The sequence below is a fragment of the Lepidochelys kempii genome, chromosome 1 (assembly GCF_965140265.1).
Source record: "Lepidochelys kempii isolate rLepKem1 chromosome 1, rLepKem1.hap2, whole genome shotgun sequence".
In the NCBI taxonomy this organism is placed as follows: Eukaryota; Metazoa; Chordata; order Testudines; family Cheloniidae; genus Lepidochelys; species Lepidochelys kempii.
In genome coordinates, this window is record NC_133256.1 from 250,882,142 (window position 1) to 250,898,038 (window position 15,897).

The 15,897-nt window shown below is 42.6% G+C and overlaps 1 protein-coding gene across 1 annotated transcript in view; it reads left to right on the forward strand.

Annotated features, from left to right (window-relative positions):
* STAB2 (stabilin 2) overlaps positions 1 to 15,897 on the forward strand; it is a 136,504-nt gene that overhangs the window by 24,949 nt on the left and 95,658 nt on the right. Inside the window, exons 10-15 of the mRNA XM_073323666.1 lie at positions 1,220 to 1,353; positions 9,675 to 9,757; positions 10,892 to 11,041; positions 12,873 to 13,016; positions 14,693 to 14,755; positions 14,859 to 14,978. Of these exons, the coding sequence (XP_073179767.1) occupies positions 1,220 to 1,353; positions 9,675 to 9,757; positions 10,892 to 11,041; positions 12,873 to 13,016; positions 14,693 to 14,755; positions 14,859 to 14,978 (694 nt within the window). The remainder of the gene's footprint in view (positions 1 to 1,219; positions 1,354 to 9,674; positions 9,758 to 10,891; positions 11,042 to 12,872; positions 13,017 to 14,692; positions 14,756 to 14,858; positions 14,979 to 15,897) is intronic.

A 15,897-nucleotide genomic window follows, 5' to 3' on the forward strand; every position in this document is an offset into this window, starting at 1 on the left:
CAGATGAATCATTAAATACAAGGCTCATCTGATAATGTAACTTGCTTGAGACTTAACTGGGAAGGGTGCTATTGTTGACTTTTTAATTTCAGCCATGGTGGCTGCTTAAACCACACAGTGGAGCCTGCAGGCAATCTATCAAGTACAAAATAACCGTGGCAACATTAGTGAAGATGGCAACCTAGGAAGATTTTCAAAATCAGCTAATCATTTTGTGTGCCCAACTTGAGACACCTTAAAGGGGTCTGATTTTCAGAAAGAATCGGGTACCTGCCCTCTTAATAATCAAGCCCCTTCAAGGTGTCTCAAAGTTGGGCACCCAAAATTGCTACTTGCGTTTGAAAAACCATGACCATTTGTTTACACTAGCAGCTACTCAAGAAACATTTGTGGTTGTGCAATTGAAACAGTAGAAGGTCTAACATCCTCTGGAGGGTGAAGCCTCTAGTGGGCAACCTGATTGGGTATTTGAACAGATGATACATTCCATCCAGTAGAGGGCAGTAGTGCACACATTGAGGAAGGACAGAAACACATACTATGAAAGCATGTGATTTCATATCATAATGACTGTAGAAGAACTACGCTAAACCATCAGTAATGTTGACAAAAATGACTTAGCTCGATAGCAGTATTTTAATCACCACTCCTTGGTTTGCTGAAAAGACATACACAAATAATTGCCAATATGTAACAGAGATACAGTGTACATTATGGCAGATAAAAACATGGCTTCAAATGTATGTAGCTGCAGCTTGGTGATCAGTGAGCTCATATCAAACCTCATTATAGACAAAACCAGAGAAGTTTAGGTTAAAGAATCTATAAAATCTGGCAAATATACTTTAATTTTGGAACTGTATCTTTGCTTCAATGTCATATGGCTTCACTTTCATCACCTTGTGTGGTCTTGTGCTAAGATAGGACACAAACGCTGTTACTGCAGTGAAGTAAAATTACGGCTGGTCAAATAATGAATAAATGTATTAACTTTATATGATAAGTGACAGAAAACCGCGGAATCATTTATTAGTCAAGTGCTATTTGACAGTCTGTAGAACTGATCAAAAAGGGAAATGAAATGTATTTGCAAATCATCAAAATGCCGGAACTCAGATAAGTGGTTCACAACAATTTAATTAGCTCTGGTTAAAATTTTACTGATACAACAGTATCTGTATCCAACTGATGCTGAAAGTAAATTTTGTTCTTTTCACAGGTGTACTTGCCAGAAAGGTTATGTAGGTGATGGGTTTGTATGCTATGGAAACATAATGGAACGCATCACAGAGCTGAACACTGAACCAGGAGGACAGTGGCAAGGAAAACTGACATCTGCCATAGCACTCATTGGTAGGTACCTAAGGAAAAGAATGCAGATTTAGTCTGAAGAGCTGTCAGCAAAGAAACATTTAGCCTGAAGCCTAGAAACTCCCAAGGCTACCAAAAGTGTGAGTGTCCCTCACTCTGTCCCTGCTAACTAGCCCTTGAGGTATCTAGTGTTTCATTAGCTTATTCAGGCTGAGTGACAGCTGATCGCAAGGGAAGAATACCATGTGAATTAAGATAAGTCTCAGCCCAATTTTGAAATTAAGAATGAGAACAATTTCTGCGTGGAAAAAGAGGTTCCTCTTCCACTGATCTCACTTGAGTCTATTCGTCTAATCACTTTGAGAGAGGGCTCCAAAAGGTGGCTCTTGCACTTGTTTATTTTGATACATTCCTCATTTAGATCTCGCCTTGACAGGCTTTCAGAGCACATAGGCTGGAGGACCTCCCTAATTTGAGGGACTTAGAAAAGAAAAGAAGAATCTCAGTTTATATTTGTTTAAGAAATACATTTCTAACTCTATTCCTTGCAAAAAGAGCCTTGAAAATGCAAACTGATGTAAACCAATCAATGGGTTGAAGGCTTGTCAATGATTTTTCACTAAGATCACAGGTAACTTGGCATCCAGTCACATCTACTCACAACTGGCCTTTGGGGCTGGAAATACTATTGCCACAGGTCCTTCAAATCAGTGCATAGCTATTGGAAGCAGCCCTTCCTGGGCCACCTCTAATGGCACTAGGACTGCGGCAAGATTCCTATTAGCTACCTACTTATGGCTAAACTCTTCTACAGAGCAGACAGTAGGATTCTCTGACTACCTGTGGCAGCTCAGTAGTGTGAAAGGAAGCATAGATAGTTCAGTGGACTCAAAGAGACCGAGACCATGTCAGACTCAGCTCTGACACAGAGATTTTGTAGATAAGATGACACTTAGCATTTCCATAGCACCTCCTACTGAAAGCATTTTATACATATTAAATGAATATAATCCCCCTATGAGGTAGGTATCCTCATTCCACAGAGGTATAAAATGAAGCACAAAGAAGTAAAGTGATTTTCTTAACGTCATACAGTGGTGTCCAAGATATAGCTAAATATACATTGAATCCTGACTTCCAGCATCTTGCTCTATCTACTTTTAACTCAACATTTACTTTGCTACCACTGTACAAAATAGCTGTTGTCATAGAATCATAGAATCATAGAATATCAGGGTTGGAAGGGACCCCAGAAGGTCATCTAGTCCAACCCCCTGCTCGAAGCAGGACCAATTCCCAGTTAAATCATCCCAGCCAGGGCTTTGTCAAGCCTGACCTTAAAAACCTCTAAGGAAGGAGATTCTACCACCTCCCTAGGTAACGCATTCCAGTGTTTCACCACCCTCCTAGTGAAAAAGTTTTTCCTAATATCCAATCTAAACCTCCCCCACTGCAACTTGAGACCATTACTCCTCGTTCTGTCATCTGCTACCATTGAGAACAGTCTAGAGCCATCCTCTTTGGAACCCCCTTTCAGGTAGTTGAAAGCAGCTATCAAATCCCCCCTCATTCTTCTGTTCTGCAGACTAAACAATCCCAGCTCCCTCAGCCTCTCCTCATAGGTCATGTGTTCTAGACCCCTAATCATTTTTGTTGCCCTTCACTGGACTCTCTCCAATTTATCCACATCCTTCTTGTAGTGTGGGGCCCAAAACTGGACACAGTACTCCAGATGAGGCCTCACCAATGTCGAATGTCGTACTGCATAGTGTCAAATCATACGTTATGCTGATGGCACAAGCCAGATGAAATGACATATGTTACAGACAGAACAAAGACCTACCACCACATTCGGTCATAATTTCCAACCCCTTTCCAAGGCAGCTTGATATTTTGTGCAGGAAAAGATATACAATCCCACAAGTGAGCTACAGCTTTGGCCATTTTAAAGCAGATGTGCTGCTGGAATTTTGGCATTTCTGATGTTTTTAATACTGTTACTAAAAGAGGAATGAGGGGAAGAGGCCTAGTTGGAAGGGGAGGAAAACAGGAAGGATGGTCACAGTGCTGGGAACTGCTGGAGAGAAGAAAGCAAAGAATTTGGAAGCTAGGGCAGATTCTTCATATGGAGTACAGAGCTGTGTTTGGTGAATAAAATGAAATGTTTCAGAGTAACAGCCATGTTAGTCTGTATTCGCAAAAAGAAAAGGAGTACTTGTGGCACCTTAGAGACTAACCAATTTATTTGAGCATGAGCTTTCGTGAGCTACAGCTCACTTCATCGGATGCATACCGTGGAAACTGCAGCAGACTTTATATACACACAGAGATCATAAAACAATACCTCCTCCCACCCCACTGTCCTGCTGGTAATAGCTTATCTAAAGTGATCCTCAAGTTGGGCCATTTCCAGCACAAATCCAGGTTTTCTCACCCTCCACCCCCCCACACACAAACTCACTCTCCTGCTGGTAATAGCCCATCCAAAGTGACAACTTTCTACACAATGTGATAATCAAGGTGGGCCATTTCCTGCACAAATCCAGGTTCTCTCACCCCCTCACCCCCCTCCAAAAAACACACACACAAACTCACTATCCTGCTGGTAATAGCTCATCCAAAGTGACCACTCTCCCTACAATGTGCATGGTAATCAAGGTGGGCCATGTACAACACAAATCCAGGTTTTCTCACCCCACCCCACCCCCATACACACACAAACTCACTCTCCTGCTGGTAATAGCTCATCCAAAGTGACCACTCTCCCTACAATGTGCATGGTAATCAAGGTGGGCCATGTACAGCACAAATCCAGGCTTTCTCCCCCCCCCTTTTTTTTTTCCCGGGGACACACACACACACACACAAACTCACTCTCCTGCTGGCAATAGCTCATCCAAACTGTCCACTCTCCAAGTTTAAATCCAAGTTTAACCAGAACGACTGGGGGCGGGGGGGGGGTAGGAAAAAACACGGGGAAATAGGCTACCTTGCATAATGACTTAGCCACTCCCAGTCTCTATTTAAGCCTAAATTAATAGTATCCAATTTGCAAATGAATTCCAATTCAGCAGTTTCTCGCTGGAGTCTGGATTTGAAGTTTTTTTGTTTTAAGATAGCGACCTTCATGTCTGTGATTGCGTGACCAGAGAGATTGAAGTGTTCTCCGACTGGTTTATGAATGTTATAATTCTTGACATCTGATTTGTGTCCATTTATTCTTTTACGTAGAGACTGTCCAGTTTGACCAATGTAAATGGCAGAGGGGCATTGCTGGCACATGATGGCATATATCACATTGGTGGATGTGCAGGTGAACGAGCCTCTGATAGTGTGGCTGATGTTATTAGGCCCTGTGATGGTGTCCCCTGAATAGATATGTGGGCACAGTTGGCAACGGGTTTTGTTGCAAGGATAAGTTCCTGGGTTAGTGGTTCTGTTGTGTGGTGTGTGGTTGCTGGTGAGTATTTGCTTCAGGTTGCTGGGCTGTCTGTAGGCAAGGACTGGCCTGTCTCCCAAGATTTGTGAGAGTGTTGGGTCATCCTTTAGGATAGGTTGTAGATCCTTAATAATGCGTTGGAGGGGTTTCCACCATGATTTCAACAACTTCCATCCCACCATCAACCTCAGCCTGGTCCAGTCCACACAAGAGATCCACTTCCTGGACACTACAGTGCTAATAAACAATGGTCACATAAACACCACCCTATACCGGAAACCTACTGACCGCTATTCCTACCTACATGCCTCCAGCTTTCACCCTGACCACACCACACGATCCATCGTCTACAGCCAAGCTTTGCGATACAACCGCATTTGCTCCAACCCCTCAGACAGAGACAAACACCTACAAGATCTCTGTCAAGCTTTCTTACAACTACAATACCCACCTGTGGAAGTGAAGAAACAGATTGATAGAGCCAGAAGAGTTCCCAGAAGTTACCTACTACAGGACAGGCCTAACAAAGAAAATAACAGAACGCCACTAGCCGTCACCTTCAGCCCCCAACTAAAACCCCTCCAACGCATTATTAAGGATCTACAACCTATCCTAAAGGATGACCCAACACTCTCACAAATCTTGGGAGACAGGCCAGTCCTTGCCTACAGACAGCCCCGCAACCTGAAGCAAATACTCACCAGCAACCACATACCACACAACAGAACCACTAACCCAGGAACTTATCCTTGCAACAAAGCCCGTTGCCAACTGTGCCCACATATCTATTCAGGGGACACCATCACAGGGCCTAATAACATCAGCCACACTATCAGAGGCTCGTTCACCTGCACATCCACCAATGTGATATATGCCATCATGTGCCAGCAATGCCCCTCTGCCATTTACATTGGTCAAACTGGACAGTCTCTACGTAAAAGAATAAATGGACACAAATCAGATGTCAAGAATTATAACATTCATAAACCAGTCGGAGAACACTTCAATCTCTCTGGTCACGCAATCACAGACATGAAGGTCGCTATCTTAAAACAAAAAAACTTCAAATCCAGACTCCAGCGAGAAACTGCTGAATTGGAATTCATTTGCAAATTGGATACTATTAATTTAGGCTTAAATAGAGACTGGGAGTGGCTAAGTCATTATGCAAGGTAGCCTATTTCCCCTTGTTTTTTCCTACCCCCCCCCCCCCCGCCCCCAGTCGTTCTGGTTAAACTTGGAGAGTGGACAGTTTGGATGAGCTATTGCCAGCAGGAGTGTGAGTTTGTGTGTGTGTGTCCCCGGGAAAAAAAAAGGGGGGGGGAGAGGGGGGGGAGAGCCTGGATTTGTGCTGTACATGGCCCACCTTGATTACCATGCACATTGTAGGGAGAGTGGTCACTTTGGATGAGCTATTACCAGCAGGAGAGTGAGTTTGTGTGTGTATGGGGGTGGGGTGGGGTGAGAAAACCTGGATTTGTGCTGTACATGGCCCACCTTGATTACCATGCACATTGTAGGGAGAGTGGTCACTTTGGATGAGCTATTACCAGCAGGATAGTGAGTTTGTGTGTGTGTGTTTTTGGAGGGGGGTGAGGGGGTGAGAGAACCTGGATTTGTGCAGGAAATGGCCCACCTTGATTATCACATTGTGTAGAGAGTTGTCACTTTGGATGGGCTATTACCAGCAGGAGAGTGAGTTTGTGGGGGGGGGGGCGTGGAGGGTGAGAAAACCTGGATTTGTGCTGGAAATGGCCCAACTTGATGATCACTTTAAATAAGCTATTACCAGCAGGACAGTGGGGTGGGAGGAGGTATTGTTTTATGATCTCTGTGTGTATATAAAGTCTGCTGCAGTTTCCACGGTATGCATCCGATGAAGTGAGCTGTAGCTCACGAAAGCTCATGCTCAAATAAATTGGTTAGTCTCTAAGGTGCCACAAGTACTCCTTTTCTTTTTAAAATGAAATGTGACTTATTTGTGAACTGCCTTTTATAAAGGAACCTGATGGGGAAAAATATCTAGGATGCTTTTGGTTTCACAAAGCCAAACTTGCATCCGGATCCCATTTTATTGGACCCCCAAAAAGTTCAGGTGGCTGAGGAAGCCAGTTATTGAAAGCATCTCATGAGGAGAGCAACAAAAATACACCGTCTTCTGTCACAACCTTAAAAAATTGAAGCTACAGACAGTCCCAAAATGATGTTACATGTCTGAGTTAAATCGCTAAAAGCAGGAAATACAGAGATAATTTATTTGCATAATCCTCTTCACTCTGCCCAGTTATTGCAATAAATCTGTGCAAGGTTCTGAATGCCTCTCTAAAGAAGAATGGGAAGACCCTACATTTGGCTAAGGATAAAATGTGGTAATTTTTGCCAATAGACCCACTTTTTACAGTGAAAATAGGAATATTTTGCATCGGGATTATGTGCCAGAGTTTCACCTCATTTGTTGTGCTGTATATTCCCCTACTCTTGGTCCAATCTTTATCTAGCCTATAATCCTTTAGATATGTCAGTGTCTGGAGGGACAGTGGAAATTACTGACATCAGTTTTAGGTGTCAGTAACATCAAATAGATGGCTTGAGGCTAGCAGGCACAGATATTGTTCAGTTATTGAGGGCAACAGAACCCTAGGGTGTGCTCCAAAAAAAAAAAATCCAAAGATTGTATCATGACTCAAGCACAACAAAATTTCAATATGGTCCAAAGAATAGGGCACTAGGCTGGCAGTCAGGGGAGCTGATCCTATTCCTGCTTCTGCCACTGACCTGCTGTGTAACCTTGGACAAGTCACATTCCCCTCTCTGTGCCTATGCTTTCCCTCCCGCCCTGTGTCTGTCTTGGCTAATTAGACTAAGATTGTCAGGGCAGGACTGTGTGTCAATATGGGTATGCCTATGCTGCAGCTGGGAGGTGGTATAATTCCCAGCTCAGGTAGACATATATATGCTTGTTTTGTTCAAGCTAATGGCAGCATGGGCAGCAGCCCATGCCAGCTCTCTGAGTATAGTCCATCCAAGACCCTAGGTTGGTATGTAACCCATGCCTGTTTCGTGTGGCACTCTGTCCCTCTCTAGTGGCACCTAGACCAACTAGAGATTGATGAGCCTGCTACAGCCTTGGCTAAAAGACAAGTATCTTTTGGTTCACATGTTAAGCTCCAAAGGTCCCAGGTTTGAACCTGGCTGATGACAACCAGGGTCTGTCAGCGTGACATGTACACGGACAGCTAGCCTGAGCTGTCACCACAGCCACACTGCTATTTTGAGGGTGCTGGCTAGCATGTGTATGTCTGCCTGAGCTGGGAATTTCACCTCCCAGCTGCAGGGTAGACGTATGTGTTTATATAGTGCCCAGCATAATGGGGCCCTGATCTTGGTTGGTGCTTTTTGGTACTGCTTTAAAACAAAAAGTAACATTGGACAACAAGCCATCTTTCCCCTTAACCAATCCTGGGGCATGAATGATCCCCTTCATTTTGCCAGCACTGAGAACCTATAACATATGCATGTTAACTGCGCAAGTTACTTTGCTTTACACATTAACTGCATGTTAATGTCTTTTAAAGAATAAAAAGACAACCTGCACATTCTGCATCTTCCAGTCAAATTACAGAATCTTAAACTACATTTTGTGTATTTATTCTAGAGTACACAGCACCTGTGATAAACTACAAAAAGACAAATGTGCTCTGTCAGTAAACTTTTACTGTTGTGTTATAATTGGAGTGGGGTGAATAACTGATTTTTTTGGTTCACTGCCAGTTCTGAAAAAAAAATAGGAAAAAAATAATTTTGATCCGAATTGAATACAAACTTGTTCAGAGTTTTTGGTAAAACAAATATTTCGCATTGAACAAACATTTAATTCAACTGGAAATGTTTTGGTTCTCGGCCTTTTTAAAGGGCTAGATTCACAAAACAGCTGGAGGAGGTGTTGGTGCCCCCATTTATAACCTTTAACTTAGTGGGTAAGTCACTCACCTGGGATGTGGCAGACCCAGGTTTGAATTCCTGCTCTGAAACAGGGACTTATCCCAGGGCTCCTCCCATCCCAGGTGAATGCCCTAACCACCAGGCTATAGCACCCTTCTCAGAGTGGCTCAGCGTCTTTTCTAGTATTTTATATACAGTGAAACAGCTTCAACATCCCAAATTCAAATCTAGGTCTCCCAAATCCCAGGTGAGGTCCCCAATCACTGAGCTAAAGGTTACAGGTGTTCCTCCTTCTCCACTGTTGCCTAAGTCCCCTTGTGAATCTAGCCCCCAAAATTTTTTGGCAAATTCATGACAAACTCACAAATTGTTTTGGTTTGAACAAAACTGCATATTTGCACTCAGCTGTGTTATAATTTTAAACCTCTGAAAACAGGGTTTAATATTGAAACTATTAATGGGCTTAACGATCGAATCAGTGCTATGAAACTGCTGTTTTGTAAATGATGTGTCACCGTGAATAGCAAATTAACCTTTATTACCTAGCTAGGTGTTCTCTGATATTTGCACTACCAGCAGTTAATTGGCATCTCCCCAGAGGGACGGATTTATTTCAAATAGCAAGCCTGTTCCTGGACAGAAACTAATACAAGGCTGAGGAAACCCAGTTTTCAAGACTTGCACTGGGTTCTGTTCCATGGAAGCTGGATGACCAAAAACAGTTCTAAATGTGCTTACCTCACCATATATAGTAGGTACAGTGATGATTTGGATTTCATCCATAATTTGCTGCTCATACTCCAGGTCAATCACCAAGTTATTTAGCTGTTAAATTTTAACAATCACAGGTATTGTTATTCTGTTTTGTTTTTGTTTTTGTTTTTGTTTTTTTTGGCACTGACAGTACACGTTACATTGTACAGAACATAGAATACATAGTCCCTCATGGTATTCATTTTGTCATTTGTTTTTTTCTTGTAAGAAAATGTCTACGAATGGCCTCTAAGTAGTCTGGGACCATTTACTGTTTTACTGCCAACAAACAAGGGATTCAAAGGAATTAATGTAAGTGTGTGTGGGGGGGAGATTAGTTGGTGGGGTTTTTTTGTTTTTGTTTTTTTTTAAATGTCAAAATCAGATTTGTGTTGATATTTTAGATTCCATAGAACCTTTTCAAGCTAGTATGATTTGAAACTGTAGAACACTGATTGTATGCGTCTAGGAGTCAAAAACTAAACCTTCACACTTGAAAGAGAAACGAAAAAAAGTCTGTTTTGAGACCAGATCGGTGAGGTAACATCTTTTATTGGACCAATTTTTGTTGGTGAGAGAGACAAGCTCTTGAGCTTACACAGAGCTCCTCTTTCAGACTCCTCTTTATTTTTTGAGTCTGGCTATAATGCAATGTTACTTCAAATCTTTAGGTTTTGTTACTTCCATTTACCCCTGCACATATACAATTAAAAAAAAATTCTAAGGCCAACATTTTCAAAAATGAATGCCTAAAGTTAGGCTTCTAAGCAGGGCTGGTCAAAATATTTTCAATGAACAAATTTCTACCAAAAACAAAAAAGTTTTTCATTTTTATGGAAATTTTTCACACTATTTTTTCTGTTTTGTTTCAGACTGAAAATTGTCAGATTTTTGGGGGAATCTTCCTACATTTCTCTCCCTTTTTTCCCCCCACTGGGATAGGACTGGGATGCAAAGGCAGAGAAAGTGGAGGGAAACAAAACACAAAAAGAAAAACAAAACAACAAAAATGAATTTGATTCATTCCATCAAAAATTTCAAAATTAGGAAGGAAATGAAAATCTTTGCAACTGTTTCTGTTGTAAAAAACAACAATGAAAAATTTTCAACCAGCTCTATTTCTGCATCTATATTTAGGTGCCTAAATAAGTGACCTGATTTTCAAAGTGTTGACCATCAGGCTATTCCTTTGAAGTCAGTGTGACTACTCACATGCTTAAGACAAAGTCAGAGAGACTTTCATTGATTTCAGTGGGCCTTGGATCAGGTCCTGAAGGCTCCTCATTTCAGGAAGTACTATGTACTGAATTAACCCTATGGGATTCAGACACATCTGTTGCTAAAATAGATGGACAGAGCATGAGCTCATCTGGAGGGTGGGGGTGTTTTGTTTTTTAACAAAGCCTGTAATGTAAAGAAGAAATCACTGTCTTTTTGCTCTTCTAGATAAAGGACCTCCTGACCAATAAGGAGAATGCCCAGTACTTTGTAAAACTTCATATAATTGCTGGTCAGCTGAACACCAATAGCTTGAATAAAACAGATACAATTTACACCTTGACCGGAAAGCCAGGGGAGATATTAAAAAGTGATAAGGTAAGAGTGTGTCTAGATTTTGCTATGACAGTAGCACCAGCAGGGGACTTCTTGCTTCTTTTATTTAACAAGGAGAATGGCAGTCCCATTCAATCTGAGACAGCAGAGTGCAGTAAGATTTCTGGCTAGGAAATGCAGTCCTGTACAATGACCAGAGTCCAAACGTTGCAGAGGGCTAGCATGAAATCCTGGCCCCATTGAAGTCAACAGCAATGCTCCCATTGAATCATAGAATCATAGAATATCAGGGTTGGAAGGGACCTCAGGAGGTCATCTAGTCCAACCCCCTGCTCAAAGCAGGACCAATCCTCAATTAAATCATCCCAGCCAGGGCTTTGTCAAGCCTGACCTTAAAAATTGACTTTGGCAGAGGCAGAAATTCACTCTTAGAATTCCGGTGTAACTTAACGGGTAACAAAGAAGCTTTTATTTATTAGTAAAGATGTTCTCTAAAATAAAGTCTTTGTAAACACAGAGACATGGCTTGCCCAGACAGCACACTACCCTCCACCACAGTGATAAGCATGATACAAGAATCTCAATCAAATAGTAAGGAAAACAGAGTGGAGACCACTCAGATGGAGATAGAATATTGCAGGCAGAGTCCTGTAGGTCTGTATGGAGGAGAGAAAGCACAGTGGAATTACAGACCCTCTGGTCCACTGAGCCACAATTTGGTCACCCTTTCGAAACACATATTCAAAATAAGTCATCAATATAAATAAAATCAATACGGCAAGAGTATTCTGAAAAAGGTGGGGCAAAGTGCATCCCTGGTGCAACTCCAGTGATGTAAATTCGGAGTTTCATTATGAATAATTTAGCCTCATATTTTCATATGGATGTGTACTACATTTAAAAACTCTTTTTAAGAGCAGGTAGTGTTGTTCATAGCCAAACAAATCTCTCTTGATTTCTTACGCCTGTATGATTGAAATACAGCTCTCCTTATTTCTTTCAGTAGATCAGTAGCATCTAAGGGTACGTCAGCACTTAAACCGCTATAGCAGCACAGCTGAGCTATAGCGTGTCAGTGTAGACGCTACCTACGACAGAAGAGATTCTTTTGTCAGCATAGGTAATTCACTTCCCTAAGGGGTGGTAGCTAGGTCAATGGAAAAATTATTCTGTCAATCTAGCGCTGTTCTACACAGAAACTTTGGTTGTCTTAAATACACTGGTCAGGGGGAAGGGGGGGTTCCAAACCCCTCTCCCCCCCAGCGCGATACAGTTATGCAGATCTAATTTTCTAGTGCAGACCAGGCCTAAGAAAACAGATCTGACTTTTTTTTTTTTTAAACAAACAGTCATTCCATTTATAACAGGAAAGCGCAAATGCAGTCTGAGGCTTGTGAGGTTTCCTGCAGATTTCAGTACAAAGCACGATCAGCAACATTTTGTTGTTTTAATTATATATAATATAAGGAAATGGTTTATATTCCCTCTGGACTGTTGGAGTTTATCATTTAGCTGCAATCACACTTTAAGTGGTTTCCTGACAGATTTTCATTAGCGTCTGTTATCAGAGCTGTGTTATTGTAAAGTTAAATCCTGCCCCTCACCACTAGGCTAATGCTCTTCACCATCCTTGCTTCTATTCTGAACTTTGCTATCCTGTAACCAAGCAATACAGGCCACATCCAAGGTCCGCTGAAGTCATTGGGATTCTTTCCACTTCCTTTGAGCTTTGAACCAGGCCCTAGCACCTAATAGATTTAAATTTCAGATGATGACCCTGAAAGGTATATGCTGTATGCAATACAGAGTCCCCATAGAAATGCAACGGCTCCAAGACAAAAGGACTCAGCACCTATTCTCTGGCTTGTTTTAGGATGATCAATTAAAAATTAGGATTCAGGGAAGTAAGAAGAAAGGAAAACTCTTACAGGGGGATATAATTGCTTCCAATGGAATTTTGCACATTATTGACAAAGCCATGGACAACGTGGAGCCAACATTTGGGAGCAGTAAAGAGGTGAGGCCTCATACATACAAGTATCAGCAGGATTTTTTTAAAATATTACTTTTAAATGAATTTAGTACTCATGAAAGATGCCTGATGGAGAGCAACTGTACAAGTTTCCTCACTCTATCCTGCCAATGTGCCTCAACCCTGACCTGCATGTAGGGTGACCAGGTGTCCAGTTTTCAACCAGAACACCCAGTCGAAAAGGGATCCTGGCAGCTCTGGTCAGCACCGCTGACCAAGCAGTTGACTGTCTGGTTGACGGTGCCACGCAGAGGGGATGGGAGGCTTCCCGGTAGTCTCCGCCCTGCGCGGCTCACAGGAAGCAGCCAACATGTCCCCCCTCTGGGTTCTACACATGGGGCAGCCAGGGGGCTCTGCATGCTGCCCCCGCCCCAAGCACCACCCCCGCAGCTCCCATTGGCTGGTAACCATGGCCAATGGGAGCTGCGGGGGGCGGCACCTGCGGACAGGGCAGCGCGCAGAGCCGCCTCGCCGGGCCTCCATGCAGGAGCCAGAGTGGGGACATGCCACTGCTTCCGGGAGCTGCATAAGGTAAGCGCTGCCCAGAGCCTGCACCCCTGACTCCCTCCCGGGCCCAACTCCCTGACCTAGCCCCAATCCCCCTCCCACCCTCTGAACTCTTTGATCCCAGCCTGAAGCACCCTTGTGCACCCCAAACCCCACATCCCCACCCCAGATTCTTCACCCCAGCCAGAGCCCTCACACCCCCTCCTGCACCCCAGTCCCCTGAGCCAACCCAGTGAAAATGAGCAAGTGAGTGAGGGTGGGGAAAGCAAGCGACAGAGGGAGGGGGTATGGAGTAAGCAGGGGCAGGGCCTCCGAGGAGCGGTGTGGCAGAGCAAGGGTGTTCGCTTTTGTGTGAGTAGAAAGTTGGCAATCCTACTTGCAGGGGCAGCCTCCAAAGTAACAGGGGGTAATGTAGTTTTCATGCAGTTCAGACATTTACTTCTCTGCTGAGATGATCAATGAAAGGGTCAGTTGTAATGATGGTTTTTGACATGGACACCTGTCCACTGGGAACTGGACTAAAACCATCAACACATATCCCAGAATGGCCATTAGATGGTAGTGACTTTTGGGTAATTCCTGACCTGAGTTAAGTTCAACCAGCAACCAAAATACTGAAGGCCATGATTTTGAAAAATGACCACTAATTTTGGGTGTCTCCATTTTTCAGTGCCTAACAACAGATACCTTCTCAAGACACCTGTTCCTGTGTGATCTTGGGCAAGATACTTAATTTCTCTGTACTTCACTACCTTTCTGGGAAACACAGATAATAATCCTTCAATACTACCATCCTTTGTGTGTCTTGTGGATTTGGAATGTAAATTCTTCGGGGTAGGGCCATCTCTTACTATGTGAAAGTACAGTAACTCGTACAATGGGGCTCTGATCTCAGCTGGTGTGTCTGAGTCCTACAGCAATACAAATAATAAATAAAAACAACAAATAAAAACAACAAATACGGCCAGGTCTTTAATGATTGAGACTCATTCAAGAATTCAAGTATTTGTAAACAAGGATTTTGTGAGCATGAAAGTATATTTTACGATAGATAATATATTTAAGATCATGTAATGAATACATTTTAAATGCATTCGTTATTTCATTTCTAATTTAACGATAATGTAACATAAAAATTAAAAATACATTTTTAGGAGACCATAATGACAGTGATGCAAAACAATAGAAGATACAGCCGATTTAGATCCATGTTAGAGGTAAGAATATAGAAGTGGAATTCTATAAAGTTATTTTTAAATACACAACAAAGCTAGTATGTAATTTCCCTTTTTTTTTTTAAATAAAAATAAAACAAAACAGAAAACTATTCTGGGACTGGCCTTGGAGCAGGATGGTGGACCTTACACAATCTTTGTTCCAAACAACAATGCTTTGGATAACATGAAAGATGGAGCACTGGACTACCTGCTTTCTACAGAGGTATAACTCTTCAGATAATGCAGATCAATACAGATTTTTATATCGTAAGTATCTTTTACAGCTTTGGTGCCTTTTTCTGAGGCATCAGAAACAGGATACTGGGTTAGATGGGCCTTGGATCTGATCTAGATGGTAATTTCCATGCTTCTAAGCAGCTTTAAAGTGGAACTTTCACACTAAGGAACAAGAAAACATAACATTTTCAGAAACTAGATTTATCTAATCCTCCTCGTGATTTTTGCTAATATCTTCATGTTCAGGCAAAAATGTCCTCACCCCCTTAATTCATCTTCTCCCCTTCTACTTGCTCCCAAAGTGAAGGCTGGAAAATTCACTGTCCTACAAGTTCCTGATAGAAAAAGCTAGATCAGCCCATCTCCTTGAAAATGTGGAAATAAAGTACAATCTGCTGAATTCTTCCATCCAAGGGTTGGGATGCAGAGTTTCTGTCCCATACAGAGAAACACACTGGCTACAGCCCCCTGCTCCCGTTCTGATTTCCTGGTAACATGGCTCCATTGAAACCATAGTGACAAGGCTTTCCCTGGGAGATGACCCCAGAGACTCTTTAAAGGGAGTTTTCACAGCACAGAGGTGACACTGAATAGGAGTTAATGCAGCTTCAGGCTTCATTACGTTTTGGATAGATTTACTGCTGCTGGAGCTGGGAGATGATACATGTCCCTCACTAGCACCTCCCCAACCCTTCCAACTTCATCTGTGTGGAAAGGGAAGATCAACACGGGGGTGGAGGGGGAGGATGGTTTCCTCTGCGCACTGATCCTAGGGAACATCTAGCAGGAAATGCACAGCAAAAAAAGGGTCGCTCCCAAAAGGAAATGCAGGTGAATGCACAAGGACACAGACCAGATGAAACAGACTCTAGGACAGACTAGATGCAGTGAGGAGAGCACTGTTT